Source organism: Pezoporus occidentalis, unplaced genomic scaffold (assembly GCF_034315485.1).
Source record: "Pezoporus occidentalis ecotype Australia unplaced genomic scaffold, CSIRO_AGI_Poc_V1 ctg41, whole genome shotgun sequence".
Taxonomy (NCBI): Eukaryota; Metazoa; Chordata; class Aves; order Psittaciformes; family Psittacidae; genus Pezoporus; species Pezoporus occidentalis.
In genome coordinates, this window is record NW_026915736.1 from 1,819,947 (window position 1) to 1,839,637 (window position 19,691).

The 19,691-nt window shown below is 40.3% G+C and overlaps 1 protein-coding gene across 6 annotated transcripts in view; it reads right to left on the reverse strand.

Annotated features, from left to right (window-relative positions):
• Positions 1–19,691, reverse strand: part of ARID5B (AT-rich interaction domain 5B) — a 124,186-nt gene that overhangs the window by 11,588 nt on the left and 92,907 nt on the right. For 5 of the 6 annotated variants that reach the window (XM_062633988.1, XM_062633990.1, XM_062633987.1 and 2 more), the window contains 2 exons: positions 17,713–17,765; positions 9,992–10,089 (listed from right to left, as the gene is read on the reverse strand). In XM_062633988.1, the coding sequence (XP_062489972.1) occupies positions 9,992–10,089; positions 17,713–17,765 (151 nt within the window). The remainder of the gene's footprint in view (positions 1–9,991; positions 10,090–17,712; positions 17,766–19,691) is intronic. The other variant, XM_062633989.1, reaches the window with a different exon arrangement.

Sequence of the window (19,691 nt, forward strand, 5' to 3'; positions counted from 1 at the left end):
GCTTTGAACTGTGACTGTGTTTCACGGCAGGGGGGAAGAATCAAAGTATTAATAAAAAAGAAAAAGAGGGGGAATATTTTGTGGTCTAAAGAATATTTAGTTGTAAAGCCTGCAAAGAGACCAAATAAAAGGGTCTTTATCATGATCAAGATTCCAATATTAAGATTAATAAAATGTATTATTTATAAGTCAATTAACATAAATAGAATATGTAAGCACTAGTGTATTAAAAAATCTTTCCACAGGCAGCAGATTTTTAGCAGCATGAAGGTTTTTTTTTTTTTTTTCCTGGAATAATACAAGAATAACATTTTCCAGCCAAGAGCAGAAACAGTAGGGGAGTCTTTGCTATCACAGGGCTTCTTATTAAATTCAGTCACTGTGAAAAGCCAGTCTTTTTTTTTTTTTTTTTTAAATAAAGACAACTTAAAATCAATACAAGTTAGATTAACAAATCAGTACTATACTAATCCTGATTTATTACAATCGGCAATATGAAGTTTAATCACGTATAAACTGCTACTCAAGAAAAGATTTAGCTTTACAAAGTCTTGAATTAAATAATGGTGCAGAGTGTACCGAGTTTTCAGATCTGCATCATCTGATATTATGAAAAATTCAATGTACTTCTCTGCAGCAGATGTCAGAGGTCAGCAAATCTATTACAGTAATGTAAGTAATCTGGCTTTCTGCCAATCTTTTTTTAAAAAACACTGAAGCAGATAATTTTATATTTACAAATTCGAAAATCCTCCAGGGACTGCATCTCTCTCCCAACAGAAAGCAGAAACTTCACATAAGAGAAATGCATTTCACAGTATATCAAACATGGCTTCATCAGCAGCATTTCATAAAAAGAAAAAGAAAAGCACTCTTAATCTTTATTAGTCAACATTTTTTCCCAGCTACGGAACTAACAATACAAGATCTCATCTGTGCCAGTAACCACTACATTTTCATGTATTGATTATGCAGAACGAATGACTCTTTTGGCCAGACTCTGCTTCACAGGACACATGAGAGCATACCTATTTATAGACATGATAAAAAAAGTAGTTACAATAATGCAAAGGATCTGACCAGCCCAGAAACAGGAAGGAAATTAAATGTTAAGGCTGCCAGTTTCCTCTTTAATTCTCCCCACTGTGTATGGATATGACAGGGCTTTCAGGCTGGGGAGGAACCATATGCCCAGGACACACAGGGTACAGGAGGGAAGGGGGCAGTTCAGCACAATCCCCACAATAATCTTTATATCGCTTGTTTTTGTGTTTATTTTTGTTTTCTTTCTGGCAAAACAAAATATTCCAGTATGTCTCCCATTGACATCATCTTGATTTCTCAAGGGCTGCAAGTCCAACACGAAACTGTGTGCAATGGAGCCTCTCAGCCACAAGAATAATCTTGGAAGAACTTAAAATACAGAAGCTCATTCTTTGGGAGATGCTGACCCATTCCCATGCTTGGCCAGAAGGTTAAGAAGGTTGACTGCAATGGGAATGGAAAAAAAGATTTAAATCTGCTCCACCAAATGAATATAGCAACCAGTTAACCCATGGAACTCACTGCCAATGGATATCTTGGGGCCAAGGGATTAGGGAGATTATGCAAGGATTAGATGCTAATGTAAATCATGAGAACATTAAGCTCTTAGAGTTTCAAAAACACTGAAAAGGAACAGGCAATACATCTCTTTACTGGTAGGAGTTTGGAAAACACTTCCCTCCTGGGCACATTATGCCACAGTGGCTCTTGCTCCTTCCTCTGAAGTAACTGCTGGAGTTGGGGATGGGACAGCTGGTCTGCCTGGTTCAATAGGGCAACTGCCTGTTTCAATAGGTCCTCACAGTAGCTGGGCAGAAATGCCTGCATCCCCTGCAGCCAGAGGGTCTGAGTGCAGGGCTGGGATGAGAGGCTGCCGAGCTGGGGCAGCTCCAGGAACAGCCCCCACAGTGCAAAGAGGCCTGTATCGATAACCTTAGCGACAGAAACCTGATTCTTGTTCCCTGGAAACTCAGTGGATAAGCATTTGGTTGTTTTAAGGAAACAGCAGGAATGCCTGAGCTCTGATGCCAAGAGTTTTGTCTTTTTTACCCTGATGCTCTTCAAAAGGCATAAATCTTGGAGCAGTGCTCTCAGTGTGAGCAAGGCAAACAAGCCACCTTCAACAGCAATCAGCTGGTAGGGATGGCCAGGACTAGGAAGCAGTTCTTCATGGGCATGGACAAAGTCTCATCAGAGAAGAGGGGAGAGGAATAACCCAAACTCTAAGGTCTCAGTCTTATAAATTATAGAATACATTCAGGAAATCAAGCAGTGTGTTCCTCAAGCCTGACCTCTCTAGACCTCATTGTACAATCCAGGGGTTACGAAAGCAAGCTTCATGCTTTTGTGCAGAACACAATAGCAATGGGTCTATTTCCATTTGTCTGAAGTATAAAACTGGCATGTTATTTTATCAGCAAAGACAAAAAATGTTTGAGTTCAATTTTCTTCCCAAAGAACTTTCCTTCCTTAAAGAAATGGCTCTTTCATCCTTTCGTCAACAACCTTCCTCACAGCCCACTGGGAGCGCTGGTGGGTAATGAGAATGGCTCACTGCCGAAAGGTGGGAACTGCACTGCTGTAAAAGAATTCAAAGACACTTTGTTTTAAGTAAACTGGAAATTAGTGACATTACAAACACAGCTGTTGATTTAGCTGCACAGCCAGGCAAGGGAAGCTCAGGCACTCTCTGAATCCTATAGCTCAGCAGGGGGAAATGAACAACCCTAGTCTTTTGCCTTTGGTGCAGATTTACTGCATGGGAAAGATTCAAAGGAAAGGTGACAAAGGCAGAACGGCCTCCCCAGGTCACTCTACTAGAATTGCTACAAGCCTCTATTTTGGCCACAGTCACCATTTCTACATCTAAACACAGACACACATTTTGTTCAGTAAGTCCATATAGCCCCTGAAATGCTTGGTCCCTATGCTCAGGAAAAGCTTATAGATGCTGTTTTGCATAGCCTATGGGATGCGGGTCTACTTGGAGGGACTCCAAAATCCTGTTGACCCTCCCCTAAGAGCTCTAGGCCACATTCCCATTGCACAAAGCTGAACAAACGAGGGGCAACCCCTGCCATGTTAGCAAAGTTCTGCTAACAGAACAGTGTAAGTACAGTATAAGGTGGAGACTCCTAGCAGACCTGGGGAATCTGAAGGGACTCAGGGGGATCTTGCTCTCCATCTCAGGTGCTGCTCAAGCAAAGGAGAATGGCATACCTCCCATCACACAGCACACTCTTGGGGCAACTCAACTCCCAGCAAGGAAAAGGGCCTTGTCCCTACCCCTGGCTGTCAAGAAATGAGGTTAGCATGTGAGACACACTTTACCTCATGTTGACCAACTACAAGCACTCAGCTCAGGTTATAGGAGCTCTGGGACCTCAAGGGCACTGGGCACACTGCAGAGCCTCAACGCCCAGACCGTGTTGATGCGCATATGTATGGCAGGCATGTCTGGGAAGTTTCCCTCTGCTTGGGTGACAACCCATCAAGGAGCACTGAGTAGCGGAAAGCATCACCCAATTCTGATAGGACGCACTCCTGGGTGGAAAGAAAGATGTGACTGGGAAAACAATTCTCTGTGAGGAGAGAGATCCAAGACAGTACCCAACTGTCCTGGGTTCAGCAGTAGCAGTCATTTTTCCCCTTCTTGGTAGCTGGTGTAGTGCAGTGTTTTGACTTTGAGCTCGGGAACAGAGCTGATAACAAGGATGTTTTGGTTTGGCCAAGGACTTTGTGAGCCTCATGCTCTGCCAGGGAGGAGGGGAAGCTGGGAGGAAGCAGAGACAGGACACCTGACCCAAACTGACCAAAGAGGTATTCCATACCACAGCACGTCATGCCCAGGAGGTGACTGGGAGTTAGCCGGAAGGGCTGGGAGACTGCAGGGTTGGAGGAGGTATCGGTCGGTGCTTGGTCGGGCTGAGGGGGGCGAGTTATAGGTCGGCTGGTGGTGAGATGATGTATTCTCTTCCCTTGTTATTTCCTTTATCATTATTATCATTGGTGGTAGCAGTAGTGATCTGTGTTATACCTTAGTTACTAAACTGCTCTTATCTCAACCCATGGGAGTTGCATTCTTTTCGATTCTCCTCTCCGTCCCTCCGGGAGCAGGGGGAGGGCAAGAAAAGGGGAGGAAGTGAGCGAACGAATTACTTGACTGGGTTTAAACCACGACACCAACTGTCTAGCACTCTTGCAGCCAAGGACTCCGACTCCAGTGCTGACCAGTAAGTCTCTTGAGACTAAAAACCCAGAAATTTTGAAAAAAAACTGTGTGTTTTCATGTTTTGAATGGACAGCTAAGGATCTGTTTTAATGGTAAACAATTACATTCCTCTGTCATCTGATACTTTTTAAATTTTGGGGAGGGGAGAAGCTTTCTGAATTTTCAATAGTTCCTTTGTTAAAGCATCTGTTACTCACATAATTGAAAAGATGTTTGTTCAGTGGTATGCTTGAGAGTTCAGTTATTTAATCTTAATGATAAAGCCCTGAGGGCAGAAAATCATAAGTAGAAACCTCTTGTTATTTATCAAAAAGGAAAAAAAAAACAACAAACCCAACCAAAAACCCAGGAAAAGAAAGAGAGAACTGAGACACCTCATCTATCTTCAGGCTTAAATTCGTGCTTGATGGAAAACTATTGAGACAATTTGCAACTTGCAAAGTTTTCTGGGACTAGCTGAAGTGGGAGGGGGGCACGAAAGTGGGGTGAAGACAAAAATAAAACAACCCAGTTAGTATGACAAGAAAAAACTGCTGCCTGGCAAGTTTTTCTTTGGGTCAAACAAAGAACGAGCTGTAGTTTACAGCATGATATAATGTTTGATTAATTTTTGCCTAAGGATGTTTTCACACTTAACAGTATAAATCAAAACCTTATATTAATTATGATGTGTATTAAAAGATAACCATAAGCATTTTCATGTAGATGCTATACTAGACTCCTAATTTTTTTTCCCTCTAAAAGATTGGCTGCTACAAAACTCCACTGAAATGCTTACATGTTACCAAAGTTATCCAAATGCTTTAACAAAACCAAACAGCATTTGCATGGAACATGGGGCTCTCTTGCATATTGAATTGCTGCACAATATCCTTAGGGTAGAGAGACTTAACGGCTATTAAAGGGAAACCATATAAGGGACTTATTTTTGACCTGCCTTGTGTTTATGATATAATATGTAGCATTTGTGTGAGCGATTTAGGCAAAAAATGGTAGAACTGGCTCTGAACTGTACAAGACACTGCACCTCCTGGCATTTAGTCCCCTGGTAACAGAGAGATGTGCAGGGTGCTCTGCAAGTGCACAGGGGCCACATTCACAGCCAGAGTAAAACCCTCTGCAGGTCTGTGTCCAAAACCCAGGGCCCAGCCAACCTGCTGGATTGTGAAGAACCATGGCCCGCTCTGGGCACCCATCTCACCTATCTGCTCCTCATCAAGTCCCATGTGGTCACAGCTCTGCAAAACTATTTTCCATTCAGCTGCCACAATTTGATGAGAGTATAAAGCCTAGCAAACACCTCTCCAGATGAGTCTGACCAGGACTGTCTGGTTTTCAAGGCATTAGTGATTCTTGAGGGCCAGGATATGAGATACACTGCGAAGAGCAGGACAGCCTGTGGGATGCTCTGGGTCCATCCCTGATGGAGACCCTAAGTGACCCAGGTTCCCTGCAACACTTGTAGAAGCCAGGAGGGCTACTGCTCTGTGGAACTGTCCAGCTGCCTGCCATGACGTCTTTGAACATCAACATATCTGTCCACCATAGAAGCTGAGGAGTTACTGCGTGCCACTGCACATCACAGTTCCCCGTCACCTGCATGGCTGTGCATAGCTTGTGCTCAAGGCTTGCTTTGGAGGAAACCAAAATGAATCACAGCCAGACCTGGAGGCAGAAAAAGGCAACTGCTTGTAATATTTGTTCAGTGCATCTTATTGGGACCTTTATATACCTTGCAAAATAGGATGCTGGTTTTTTTTGGTTTGGTTTTTTTTTTTTTTTTGGAGGTGGTGGTGGTGTAATATTTATGAGAAATCCCTAACAATGTCATGAGCACTGAAGAAATACAGCCTATCTTTCACGTCGGAAAATTAAAGCTGCGATCAAGTGTTTTGTGTAAAAGCAAAAGAAACCTCAAACCCTGCATGTGAAAACCACATCTGCATTATTAGGGGAAGGCAGCATGGAGAAGAGTGCTTCGCAGAAAAGTAGCCGTTTCTGAGGGTTTCTTGATAAGAGAGAGAGAGAGATGTGGGGTACTGACAAGGGCTGTAAGAGTTTCACAGGAAAGGTTCAGGCTGAATCAGTCAATACCAACCACATACACCTCTACTTTTCTGTGATCATACAAGGTAAGTGCATTAAAGGAACACAAATGAAGAAAGTAACTACTTAACAACAACAACTCATAAGCTCTGTACAGTCTTGAGTTGTGTACAGAGCAACTGCCCCACGATGGGAAAACATTAATGCTTTTTATATTGGTAATCATCTGTAACATGAGCAATTAAGTACAGTACTAATGGACTATAGCCAAGAGCCTGGTACTAATATTAAAAACTGACAGAGATGAATAGGTTTGGAAGGAAAACTAGGCTGACAAAGACATTTTTATGAAGTGCTTGGGCCTATTTGGAATAACCCAATCAGAGGCAGGTTCAGACCAGCCATGCCTACAGTGACAATAATGCATTCATTGGCATTATACGACGCCTGCTATGCTTTAAATAAAAACACCCATTGCTTCTACTCAGCAACCTGCACTTTCATTATTATACTCATTAATAAAACAAAAGTTGTCTAACTAATATACAAATAACACTTACTGAAACACTGGCAGGCTCGCCTTGTTTTAAAATGAAACCAGTTACTGGAAACACAAACCGTACTACATGAAAAATGAATCAGTTGATAATGCACACAAAATCTTTTTTTCTCTTTTACCAGGGAAACAAAGCAAACACCACACTGACTGAAGGACTCTGCCTACCTATAGCATAGCAGTAGCGACCACTACAACCCCTGCCAGAGAGAGTGGCGCAAGAGAGGGGAGCAAAGCATTCCCCACAGCCTTTAAATCTGGCATTGTTTCAGCTTTTGCCTTCCTTGGTACCATGGATCTGCAGCAATATGCTGTTTTTTAAGGGGTTATAAGCACCTTTTGAGAAAAGCAACATTTCTTCATGGGATTTGCCAGACAGAGAGCCAATTCTGTCCTCATGATTTATTCTTCTTTTTTTCCTTTCTCTTTCCTTTTTTTTTGTTGTTTTTTTTGTTTGTTTGTTTTTTTTTTTCCCCTCCTTTTTGCCCTTAGAAGTTGTATGCTAAACTTCACCTTGCAGAGGGGAACCTGGAGAGGGCAAGAAGGTGGGATGCAGTATCTGAATGGGACATATGTGCCTCAGCAGCCCAAGTATCTCACTGAAAGGTCTCTAACACCTAAGAAGCCTTGATATGTTAATGCTGGTGCAAACAGCTAGAAGCTTCTCTATCATCTTGGAAGACAGCTAGATAACACAACAGGGATGCCCTTGAGATCTAGTTGTAGAGATGAATGGCACACCTGAGGCAAACACCAAGAGGATCAGTGAAGTCAGGGTACTGCCTGTTCTGCCTCCAGTAAACAAGGAAAGGCCAGTGGGATTCAGAAAGGAAAAATCATGAGGTTTATTCAACATTTACTTCCCAGCTTAATTCAATTTCTAGTTTAGCTTTACAGCTCATCTTCAAGTTAGAAAATGCATGTCCTGAATCATGAACGTGTATTCCTGCACTAAAGTTCTAGTTATAGATTAAAAGTCATCTGAGCACTTTGGCTATAAATGAGCTTTACATTTACAGGTGCTGTAGTTCGAATAACCAGCTGAAACAAACCATGACAATTTCATTTACTTTTTTCCAAGTCTGAGGCTTAGTATAGCTTTCCTGTGGTGGAAAAAAGGAAGAGTCTAACACTAGAAATCTAGAGATTGGACCAGTCACTGAGGTTTATTTTGCATACTTGTCTTGGTTTTCAGACCAGATTTGGTAAAGCATACTTTAGGTAATCTCAGGGCTAACCCAGAAATCCTTCAAGACTTTTTCTCCAAATGCCATCTTTCCATAGCCTGCCAGAGAACTGGAAAATAGGTGCTGCCTCATATCAGACTTAACCTAGAACTACACAACAGACTGGCATCCAAGAACTCAGATTTGAGCTCTTTGGTGTGCTAAGACCCATTCAACCATAAACTAAAAGACTCTTTCCTCAGACTGGCTCAAGGCAAACAGAATTGCTTTTGGGTAACCTGGAAAGGCTTTTCTGTTTTGAAGGCATCATGAATCTGCTCAGGTTTTCTAGTGAGCACAATGGGCTTTGTGGCACTTCATAGCACGCAGCATACCCCTGAGTAACTGCTGAGTAAGTCACATGGACAAGTCTCTATGCATCAAAGAGGAGTGCAGTTGAAGGGTTTTGCATGTAAAAAAATAAACCACTATCATGAAAGCAGAAGAAAGAGACAGGGGTTCGTGGAGTATTTGTGAATGGCTCATTTATTTTTCCAAAACTACAAGAGATGTGCTCTCTCAGTGACTCTAGGATTTCAACAGAGAGCCCAGCAATGTTTGCTCCCTCTCTGACCTAAGCCTGTAGAGACCTAAGTCTCATGAATGCCTGAGTCTTCTCTGTCAAATAAACAGCATCCTACAAAGCACATCTGGTAAGGGAAGACCCAGACTGCCAGTTGGAAACCCATCAGCTGGCTTGGGTGCAAGAGGAAGCCCTGAGACTCTCATGGCTGTAATGATGGAGAGGAAGAGCCGAATATGCACAATCTGATGAGTCAATTAAAACAATCTATAACACTTTTCTGCAACACAAAGGCAGGGAAAAGCCCTGTCTGACATGTACAGCAACTCACTCAATTTGCTCTGCTGCTTGGCTTGATCTCCAGAAAGCTTCTAACTCTAACTTGTATGGTGGCATTACCTGCAACTTATTTGTGCACTCAAGCTCTTATGTTGGAGATATCTCCTGTAAGTGAGGGTGATCAACCTTCACCTCCATTAGCAAGGCAGAAGGCATTAAAAGAAGGTGAACAACTGCCCACTGAACTCAGCTCTGCTGTGCTGCCTTATGCACAGGCAAATGAAATCTCTTCCTGACCCCAGCAAAGAAACTTGTTTATGACCAACGAACAAAAGACTGGACTTTCCTTATCTGAGCCTTAAATTGGAGAGCTTTTATTAACATTTGCTTGCCTAAATTAAAAAAAAAAAAAAAAAAGAAAGAAAAAAAAAAGAAGGAAAAAAGGGAGGGGGAGAGCTGTTTCTAAACACCATACCAAACCAAAATAACATTCCAGCTCCAGTATTTTATTCAATGTGTGCTGGCTTCACAAGCCCTGGAAGTTATTATCTACATGGGAAGAATAAGAAATCAACAGTTCTGACCAGCAACAATGGCTGCAGAGAAAGAGCGTTTGGCAGCAGCTCGCAGGCAGGGAGGAGCGAAGGAATGCAATGAAGAAGAGGAATGCAATGCTCTGCATGACCTACAACATTAACAGCACCCTGCATTGTGGGCCACTCCATTATTTTGATCACAACCACAACCTGCTTAATTGGTATTCCTCAAAAACGACAGAAGACAAGTGTTTGCATCAATTAGCTGTCGTTTCTTATTATTCCTTGAGTACGTTTTGCTCAATTTTTCAGCTTCTTTAACTGGAAAGCTGTTGTAAAAATTAAGATACGTTTTATTTATTTAGTTGCTGGAGACATACACTCTGGTTTAAATTACAATGGATTATCTGACTAAACAGTTGGGGGAATATTAACTATATCTTTAAGAAGCCTCACTCTCTCTCTCTCTAATTCTTTATAAAATGCTTTGAAGGCTCTCCAAATTAATTTTTTCATTATTAAACAAGCATTTCAGATTTGTTATCTTACCTTTCATAATGTCTGCGAGTACATGTAGCAGCACTCGTGCTTCCAGGGTTACCACCTAATTCATCATAAATATGTTTCCATTGTCGACGGGCTGTTATCTGTAAAAATGGCAATGGAAAATTTAATCTTGCATCTTCACAGATTCTACAGCGTTTGAGTTCACAACAACAAATGCATGTGTGACACTTTCAGAACAGCATGTACTACAAGCACTATAAACGTCCCTACAGAATATATAGAGTACACAGAGCTTTGGGTGTCTTTTTTTTTTTTTTTTTGGCAAGTTAGCATGATGTCTATTTTCTTTCGCTCTAAAATGGAGTGTTCTGACTGATTCATTATCAAGTCACAAGCAATGCAGCCTCACAAAAGGGAATCTCAATCAATACAGGGTCATTAACCATCAGAAGTTATGCAGACAAATCCCATGGTGAATTATGAAAATGAACCTCAAACCATACTCAGCACAAATAATGATTACATAGTTATTTTAACTGAATTAGAGAAAATAAATCTGCTGCAAAACCCAAATCCACCACAGAATTCTGTAAATCCACAAAAGCATAGTCCGTAACTCTATATATTACAAGCTGTTTATTTTTATCCATTTATGTCAGTAAAATATATAGATCAAATAATAATGAAAACATACTCCAATGTTATTATTTAAGCTATGTACTTTATTGGACCACGCTGATGAAAATAAACATCTCGTAACATATTGAGTTGCATACCATGGTTCTGTTTTTTCTGTACAGAAATTAGGATTATACAGAATAACAGATGGAAGACCTGGCAAAAGAATTGTTTCTGAATACCACTTCATTATTTTATATATTTCACTATATTTAAAACAGGAAGAAAAACAGGAATAAGACAAGCACAACAGATCACACTCTTTTGCCTGCAGCTCATAAAGAAGGCCAGTGGAAAATTGTGGGGGCAATTTGGGGAGAATTTTGTCATTTTCTGTGGAATGCTGTGGATTTTAATATATTCAGCCCCGGAGGCTTCTTCTGAGTTACCCACAGAGCAGTCAATGGCGTTTACTGAGGAGCTAAAGGCAGCAATCAGGAGAAAACAAATATTACAACTTGCAATCTGAGGCCCGTAATGTTAATCTAAACAAGAGGAGATAGCTACCGTCATTAAATATTACAGGGTAAGAGGCATTTCTTTTTTGCTCAATATAAAAGGAAAACCCTTCCTTTGCAGAAATTATTCTCCAAAGCCCTAAGCATGGCTGGAGACTTATCATTTGATAATGCTATGATTTCTTCAAGTTTATTGTTTATACAGTTCTCCTTAGTAAACATCACCATCTCCAACTCACTATTAGCACCTTTACGCATTTTGCACCTATATATAAAAAAAAATGTATTTTATTTTAAACCTTATTTAAAGCAAAATGGATCGCATTACTGAATAACTGCATGCACTAATTTTATTTTCTGTCTTCTGTAACCAACCCAAAGACAACAGGCACAGCAGAGGGACTGCAATTCAAGGATAAATCCTGCACAAAGTAATTATTCAGACACAAATCAAACAGTCACCTGAGGATCAGGTTAATTTTAAGTCTATTTTGTTTAAGTTCTTATGCAGTCTCTTCCTTAGACTACCCACACTTCTACCTGCTAAAAGTCTTGAAGAAACTGGAGTCCTAATGAATGAAACATAAAGAACATCACCTTCTGAGAATATGAACAGACACATCTTCTGTAACCTGAAAGGTCAAAAAAAGCTGGACCAAGTAACCTGCTGTGGAGGAATGCTTGGATGTGAAGCTACTCCTGGTCCTGCCTCCCACACGTATCGGGACAGGCAAAGGGCGGAGGCACGGCCAGATGGTCCTTCCCTTCATGTAGCTCAGATACCCTGAGGACTGCTGCAAGTGGGTTTATACTAAATCAAGTCTCTGGCAGCTTTGCAGACCAGGGGAAGAAAGATGCACAAAGTCAATTTGGGGTCTATGCTCTGGCACTCTGGCAAGCACAGCCTGGCTGGCTTACAAGGCTGTGAGCCAAAACCTGATGCTCTGGCTAAGTACAGTGATGCTGTGCAGAAGCTATACATGAAAGCAAAGGATTAGTCAGCAAGAGGACTACCGCAAGTCCCCTTCTTAAACATCCCAATGTGACTAAGAAGCATGGTCTCTATTTTCAACAGTAAAATGTAAACCTCAGAGCCCAAGTCGCATGAACTATGAGCTGACTCAAGAGTCAATCCTCAAGCTGGAACATCAGTAAACACAATCAACTTTAACAGGAAAAGTGAATCCCTTTGAGATCCTTGCATCATTTTTGGTGTTTCTTTCCTCTGTGCTGCCCAGAATAATAGCATTTTCACAAACATTTGCCCAGTTTTATCCAATTCTGCCTCTACAACAGACCAGAACTCCTTGGTAATAACCAGAGCTATGCCCTCCCACATACAGACCTGAGTTTAAATTTGACATTCCCTGAAATCATTGTTATTCTTAACTCAACAAAGCCTGGGGTTGAGTTTTCCTCTGCTCTGGAATGTTTTATTTTTTATGCTTAATAAACTTCAAAGGACTAAAGTAACTGGTAAATTACATCCTTAAATAATCTGAGCAAAATGCTGCACTGTGGAAACTTCTCAGCTGTCATGCCGGGCAGTACTGCTCAAGCTGGATGCTCATGCTGCCCACATCCAAATTGAGGACTGCCTTCTTCTCTTATACAGATCTGTCCCAGCCACTACAGTGATGAAGAACTTTCAGAAGACCCAGGAAATGGCAGTGTTTGGCAATGCTCTGCTTATGGTTACTGGTCCTACCAAAAGTACCAGTCTTGGCTTTCTTACACAGTGGTTGTAACTGAAAGGGCTCATATGTGCTCCTTGCTAGTACTACGTTTATGACAAGGCTACATGAGGAACAGAAAGGCAGGTAACAAAAGGTATGAAAACGGTAATATATTTTAGCTGTCCGGGCAGTGAATTTCCCATGAATATTCAGAAGCAAAGTGTTGGGTTTTTAAGGGCATAGAGCTGTAGTGGTGTAAGACAACTAAGATCTCGCAAAAGCTGTAACAAATGCCCTCACCACTTTCATTTCATACTTCCGATTAATTCATTTTTCTGATGTAAGCTGACCCGCTCCAGCAGAAAACATACAGAAAACAAAAAACCTTTGCTGCTTTAGTTCTCCAATTTGTTTTCCTTACTACCAGTATATACATCCCTTCAGTGCTTGCCACATTTCTGAAAGCACAGGGTCACACATTAATCACAGCAATTGCACAGGCCAGTCTCATCTCTGACAGCTTCCAATTCCGATGACAGCTTTAGTTTTGAAGTAGTCTTCTGTTTTCTAGACCCTTCCAACCTATAGCTTCACTGTTCTAGAGCTGGGCCCATTGGAAGCCAGGAACTTTGAAAATCTCCATGACATCTTTCCCAATCAACAGAATTTGGAGTTAAGCAAGAGACTGCTCTGCCCACGGATGTGACAGCAGATCTGATCTGGTTCCTACAGGCACAGTATTAGGCAGTGACTGGTACTCAAGAACAACCAAATTAAAGCAATGATCTTATCTATTAAAGGACTATTTACACATATGCTTCTAATGATGTCTTCTACTTTGAGAAATCTTAAGGTCTGTACTGCAATCCCAGCTCCCAGCTCCCTTCCTCATGAAAAGCTTCTTGCTTATTTCCTGCTGCAAATATAACGGGGGATTTTCTGGTCATGGTATCTGATGTTCACAACACTTCAAAACAGAGCTCTGGGTATTAGCTCTGTGTGAAACAAACCCAGGTAGCTTTGTATTCCACCGATATATCAGTTTCTTTGGGCCTGCCCAGATGAAGGACTGCTGTATATGTCAATCATTAATTTTTAAAAACTAAAGCCTTTTATTGTTGCTTCCAGGAGCAGTAGCTAAACGGGATCCTACTGAACTTCCACAAAAAATTAAGCTGCTACACACAAAGGTTAAATTCCACCTAATTTTATTTTTAACCTTTATCTTTCTCAGATATCTCCAGTTAGAGTCCACTCAGCACAGCAGCCTTCTGCAAACATGCCAAGGCACTCCTTTTGTCTTGGCTCTAAAGAAAATCACCACTTCATGACTTGCCAAGGACAGCTCTTTAGGTAAGTCCTGGAAGTTTCCCATCTATGAACCTTATACTCACTTGACTTAGGCTGACTGAGAAAATTCCAGATAATGGTTGTTAAATTCCACTGCAGCTGAGCCCCCTAGAATGTGACATTGTTTTGTATTTCATCCAGGGATTTTGGGACGTTTTAAATCATTCATACCGTGAAGTTCTGCTATACAGTGCTTACCAATGCACTCTATTATTAGTAATGAAGATGCTGATTTCACGTATCTTTTGTTTAAGAGAAACATGATCCCACCAATTCCAAAGAGGCAGATTCATCTGTTAAGGACTTAAACCAATTTGTACAGATTGCTGTTTTTATTAAGCCTGTATTATGTTCAACAAGAAGTGCATAGGAGTGTGGTATTGCACAGTTACAGATGACAGCTAACTAAGAATTAGTAATCAAACAGATAATGGACAGATGAGAAATGACCTTTGCAAGTACTCCAACAGGAGAACCTTTAAATATGACACACAATAATGACTTGACACTATTAGATATCCTGTATGTATGTACCATATGCACAGGTAATACTCTCTGTCAAGCCTCACTGGATACATTCCAGCCCCTGATACATCATAATAAGGGCAAGTCAGGGAGACGGCTAAGAAAGGTGTTCCCTGCATTTCAGATCCAGTCTCTGGCTGTTTTATTCACTTTCAGATCCTTAACCAACAGGACTGAACTCAGAGGTCTTTCACCATTCTATAATCTGGGCAGAAGCTGGAAAACACCGTACATAATGTCTGCTCATTTCTCAAAGATGTTTTTGAAACTCCGTTGAAGCATCTATACATGAACAAGGAGGACAGGGCCAAGATGAAATTGAAAATGGATTGACTATCATTGTTCTACCAAATACAAGGCTGTAAAGTTTGCAACTACTTTAATTGGGAAAGTTTCTACACTTACTAGTAAAGAACTAGTCATCTGACCACTCTAAGATCCCATATGTGATTTTAACCAGTCTTTTGTTTCCTGTTCATAAAACAGCTGTCACACACTGAAGCCAAATATCTAACTTCAAATATTATTTTCTTTATAATACGTCCAAGAGAAAAGACTCATTTCTACTTCAATGCCCAAACCAGAAACTTCTGAAGTTTTAAAACAAGTTAAAGATGATGAAGCTCTTATAATGGACAAATCACTTGTTCAAGTCAGATGGAAGGGTCTATAGATAAACATATATTACTCAGAATAAGTTCAAGAAAGCCTTTGATCTGCATCATTAACAGATACCGGCACAGCGTGCCCGAGTGGTGGATTCTGATCATTACTAAATTACAGCACTCATTCAAAATTTCTGTATCTATGCAGACCTGCCTAAGGTTCTGGAAATGATACTGAGGTCCATGTCACCCCAGTCATCCATACTGCGGTCCATGGCACCCCACTCATCCACTGTCTTGCTGAAAAATGGATCATGAATCAAACACAAAAGCCTCTTAGCAATGCTTGCCATGATAAAATATACAAAGAAACACAGCCTGGCAAACTCAATGAGTATCAACTGGTCATAAAATAATAAAACCCAGGGTGTGCATAGGTCAAAGTATTGCAACAGTTATTGGTTTAACATTCAAGGAATGTAAAGCAAAGGCAGATAAATATTGAGGATGAGATTGTTAACAGAAGACAATGAGGTCAGGAAACCTCATGCTTCACATACAATTCAAGTTACATCACAATGGTCCTCCCAACTTCAGCTCTTCTGCAGAGAGCACAGATGCCATTCATATCATAAAAACAGTATCAGGCCCACCACTTCAGCCAGTCGCAAACCAAAGCTGGGCTCCCAGATGTGTCAGAGGGTGTCAGATAAGCTTGCCTTGCCATTTACTGACCAGCAAGCAATTGCTTAGTTTCTTCTCTATGAAGAAATAAGCAGTGCTGGTACATTTCATCAGAGGTGACAAATGCCCCTAAACAATAGAGAATGTCTGTCACTGAGAAAAGGACAGGAGCTCTGAGGCAAGGGTGGATTGATGCTACTCTGGATGACATTCTCACATATGTGATCCTTTCCCTCTAATCCTCTCATGTTTCTGCTACCGGACCTGGCTCTCTGGCCTCGTATTCACAAACACACCATCCTGTTCCTGCTCTGCTGCAGGCACAGAGGTTCACCTTCTCCAGCATTTCTAAATACATCCCTCTCCCTCTCATTCTGGCACTAAAATTCAGCTCTCTCCAGAAGTCACCACTCTGGCATCCCTGCTTTTCTACTTGGTCCCTTCAAGCAGACCTGAAACATTGCTGTGAAAATCTCCCACCTGCCTATGCACTCTGAACACGACACTCTCAATCTCCCTCCCAGCCTTCCCTTGTGCTCTGAATCAAATTCAAGATGTTAGCCCTCATTTTCACTGCACTTTGCAACTCACAGCAATTACTGTTGGCTCATAATTGCTGTAACAATCTACCTATGGTAGCTATTCATTCATATATACCTGTGAGCACACCTACACACACCCCTGTACATGAGCATGGTATGTGCTGATTAATGAAAGATAAAGGAACAATAAAAGCCAAATCAAGCATAGATTTTTGTTGAGAATGTTGGATTTTATGCTTCATGAAATTCCAGCCACACCCATGCTAATCAACCTGGGCTGCTGATTTATAGAACAATGTGTTTTATTGTACGGCAGGAAAACAGTGAGTTTTGTATTTTGGTTCAAATGACTTTCAGTTTCTTGATAGTGCATTTCTTCTTGTTATTTCTCTACAGCACAGATATGTCCTAGATTACTTCGTAAACAAAGCAAAAATAATTTCTTTCATCCAACTGCGGCAGGAACTGAACAACTTAATCTGATCATTGTGTGCAAAGAAAATATTTCCAATGACGACATCTTCCTATGTCAATTGTTTTTTATTACAGATGTCATCTTGATGTGCCATATTAATGCAGCTCTTTCTTCCCATTTCAAGATTTTAATCTAAGTTTGTTGCTCTAATATTTTATTGGTTAAAAATACATGCTGTAAAATCCATGGCAATCAAATTTTCTTGTGAACTAAAAATAAACTGCTCTTGTCAGATATGGTTAGCTGATAAAAAGTGTCAGAGACTTTTCTGAATTACTCTGATAACTTCCTGTTTATGGGGTACTTACCCTTGTCTAACAAAGATCTTTTACACTTGGAATAACAGAAGATACTGCAGCATACTATTCCTTAATGGACAATGCTAGTTACTTTTGAAAGCCTTTAATACATTTCCCATATTAGACATGAACAGATGTCAGGGATGCTGCCAAGTGAAATTTCTTTTATGCAATCTTGGCTTGTTGTACAATAATAGCCTTTTCTCAACATGGGAAAAAATTACAGACCCAACTAATTTCCTTGACAGGGAAGAGTTACATATGTTTTCCACTTGTAGTTTTTACGACAAGTTTACAATTTTGCCAAACCTGGAACTAATTGGGACTGCTTCCAAAAATGGTCCAATAAACCCACAATGTGTACAGCTAGCCTAAAATGCATCAAATGACTGTTTGCTTTCACATTTTTTTTTCTAACAGGGAAAAGTTAAGATTGCACAATTATTTCATTTAAGTTACTTAAACACTTACTGTTTCATATCCTCCCAGTTTTTGAGCAGCTTGAAACATAGTCCAAAGGTTAACTGTTAGAGGGACAATAAGTATTTAGATAAGCATTGCATTAACCAACATATTTCAAAGAAATGAAAATTAAACATTAAAAAAAAAAAAAGAAAAATAGAGAAAAAAATCTCACAGCCCTTGAAAAAGCTTCTGTGAAACATTTTCCAAAGAGGTATTTACATAATCTGAAGAGCAAATATTAGCCTGTACTATATATAATTTTAATTACATATGAGAGAACACACTTAAAGATTCCTTAACAGGATTGGAAAAATACACTGAGACAAAAGTAATGGGCTCATTTGACTTTGCTGATAAGAGGCATGGTGTAATGACTGTAGCATGTTTCCATAACTTTGATAATAAAAATTACTCATTGGGTAGAATGTTGCTTTTAATTATTTGTTTAATACTGATTTCCTCGGCAAGCAAGCATGAGCCATACACTGGATAACAGAGAAAGACTATTGATTAAACAACAATATCCAGTATTTACTGGAGCTCAGATAATGGCCTCCATAATCAATAAACAATAAGCTGTGTTCTAACAGGTCCTGCATGAATGAACCCAGAGGGAGCACAAATGAAAATTACCATAATAATTAAGGTATGAATGGTTGTGCCTTGCCCATGGTGGGGTCGGAGGAGCAAAGGCAGCTCAATTCAAAAGATGTGTTAACTCTTCTTACTTCCTAGAAGAATGTGTCCCCTCCGATGTGCTTTTCATCCTAGCTCACAATTGCAAGGGGCACTGCTTGCTGCTGGTGTCTTGTCTTTATTTTAATTGCTAGGAGAAAAACTAGTATCTTGTGCTCTATGAAATGTGTATGCACAATTTCACTAGCAGTGATTCCCCACAGATGCACTACAGATACTTCAGGCTAGGCTCAGCAGTAATGCTGCAGACCACAGAGGACAGGATCTCTTCCTTCACAGGGGGATTCTCCTGTGTGTACATACTGCCTCTTCCCACTAACCTATTTATACTGGCAATGTTTGCACAAGTCTTGCTGGACAAATAAAAAGCCCTGTCCTGCAAACATTTCTATTTCTCTCAGAATACTTTCTCTTGGCATTTAAGTATTTGCTGGATCAGGCCCCTAATTTATAATGAATGTCAGGCAACTTCCAGTGTTTTTCAGTGAAATATTAGCAGAGAGCCCTACCCCTGGTGGAGCATTTTAGAAATAATACTTCAGCTTGTCTTTCAAGCCTACCCTGTCCCCATTCTTGCAGAAGTGCAGAATAAAATGGGGCAGAAGAGGAGAAATCGTCTCTTCAACACAAAATATTCTGAAAGCCTCACTGAACCTTGTACTGTTTCAAAGCTATCAAGAGCTTTGCTTAGGCCTTGATTTAATCTGAATCAATGCATAATGCAACGACACTGTTCATAGTACATTAATTTTACTTCCATTTCAAGCAGCCAGTTTTCAGACAAACACTGTAATCATTCGGAGTTATTTAAGTTTATAATGGCTGCTGGAGGCCTGTTGCAATCAGTGCCAATTGCTATTAGGTATGTAAATTGTTATGTAAAACATACAGGTTTGACATTCTTCATCAAAATAACACATGGTTTTAATCTGGGAGATAAATTAGAGTAAATAATATTTCAATCCATGAAGTTTTCCCTTTAAGGAAATAAAGGAAATATAGATCATTCAATCTACAGATAAGGAGCAAAAATACCCCCATTTACAGCTTTTGTTGGAAACTCTGAAAGATCTGCACTGCACTGAAATATTTATGTAAAATTAAGTTGCAACTGTATCTTCTCCACCTACAATTGCTTTACAGATTGTGTCACTACAAACTGTGCATGCCAAAGCAATCCTAAACACTGCATTCTGTATTAAACAGATACAGTCTGGTTTTATATTCTCTGAAGTCAGTAATTTATTAACTATAAACACATTTTGGGGCTTAAAAATATGATCCCTTTT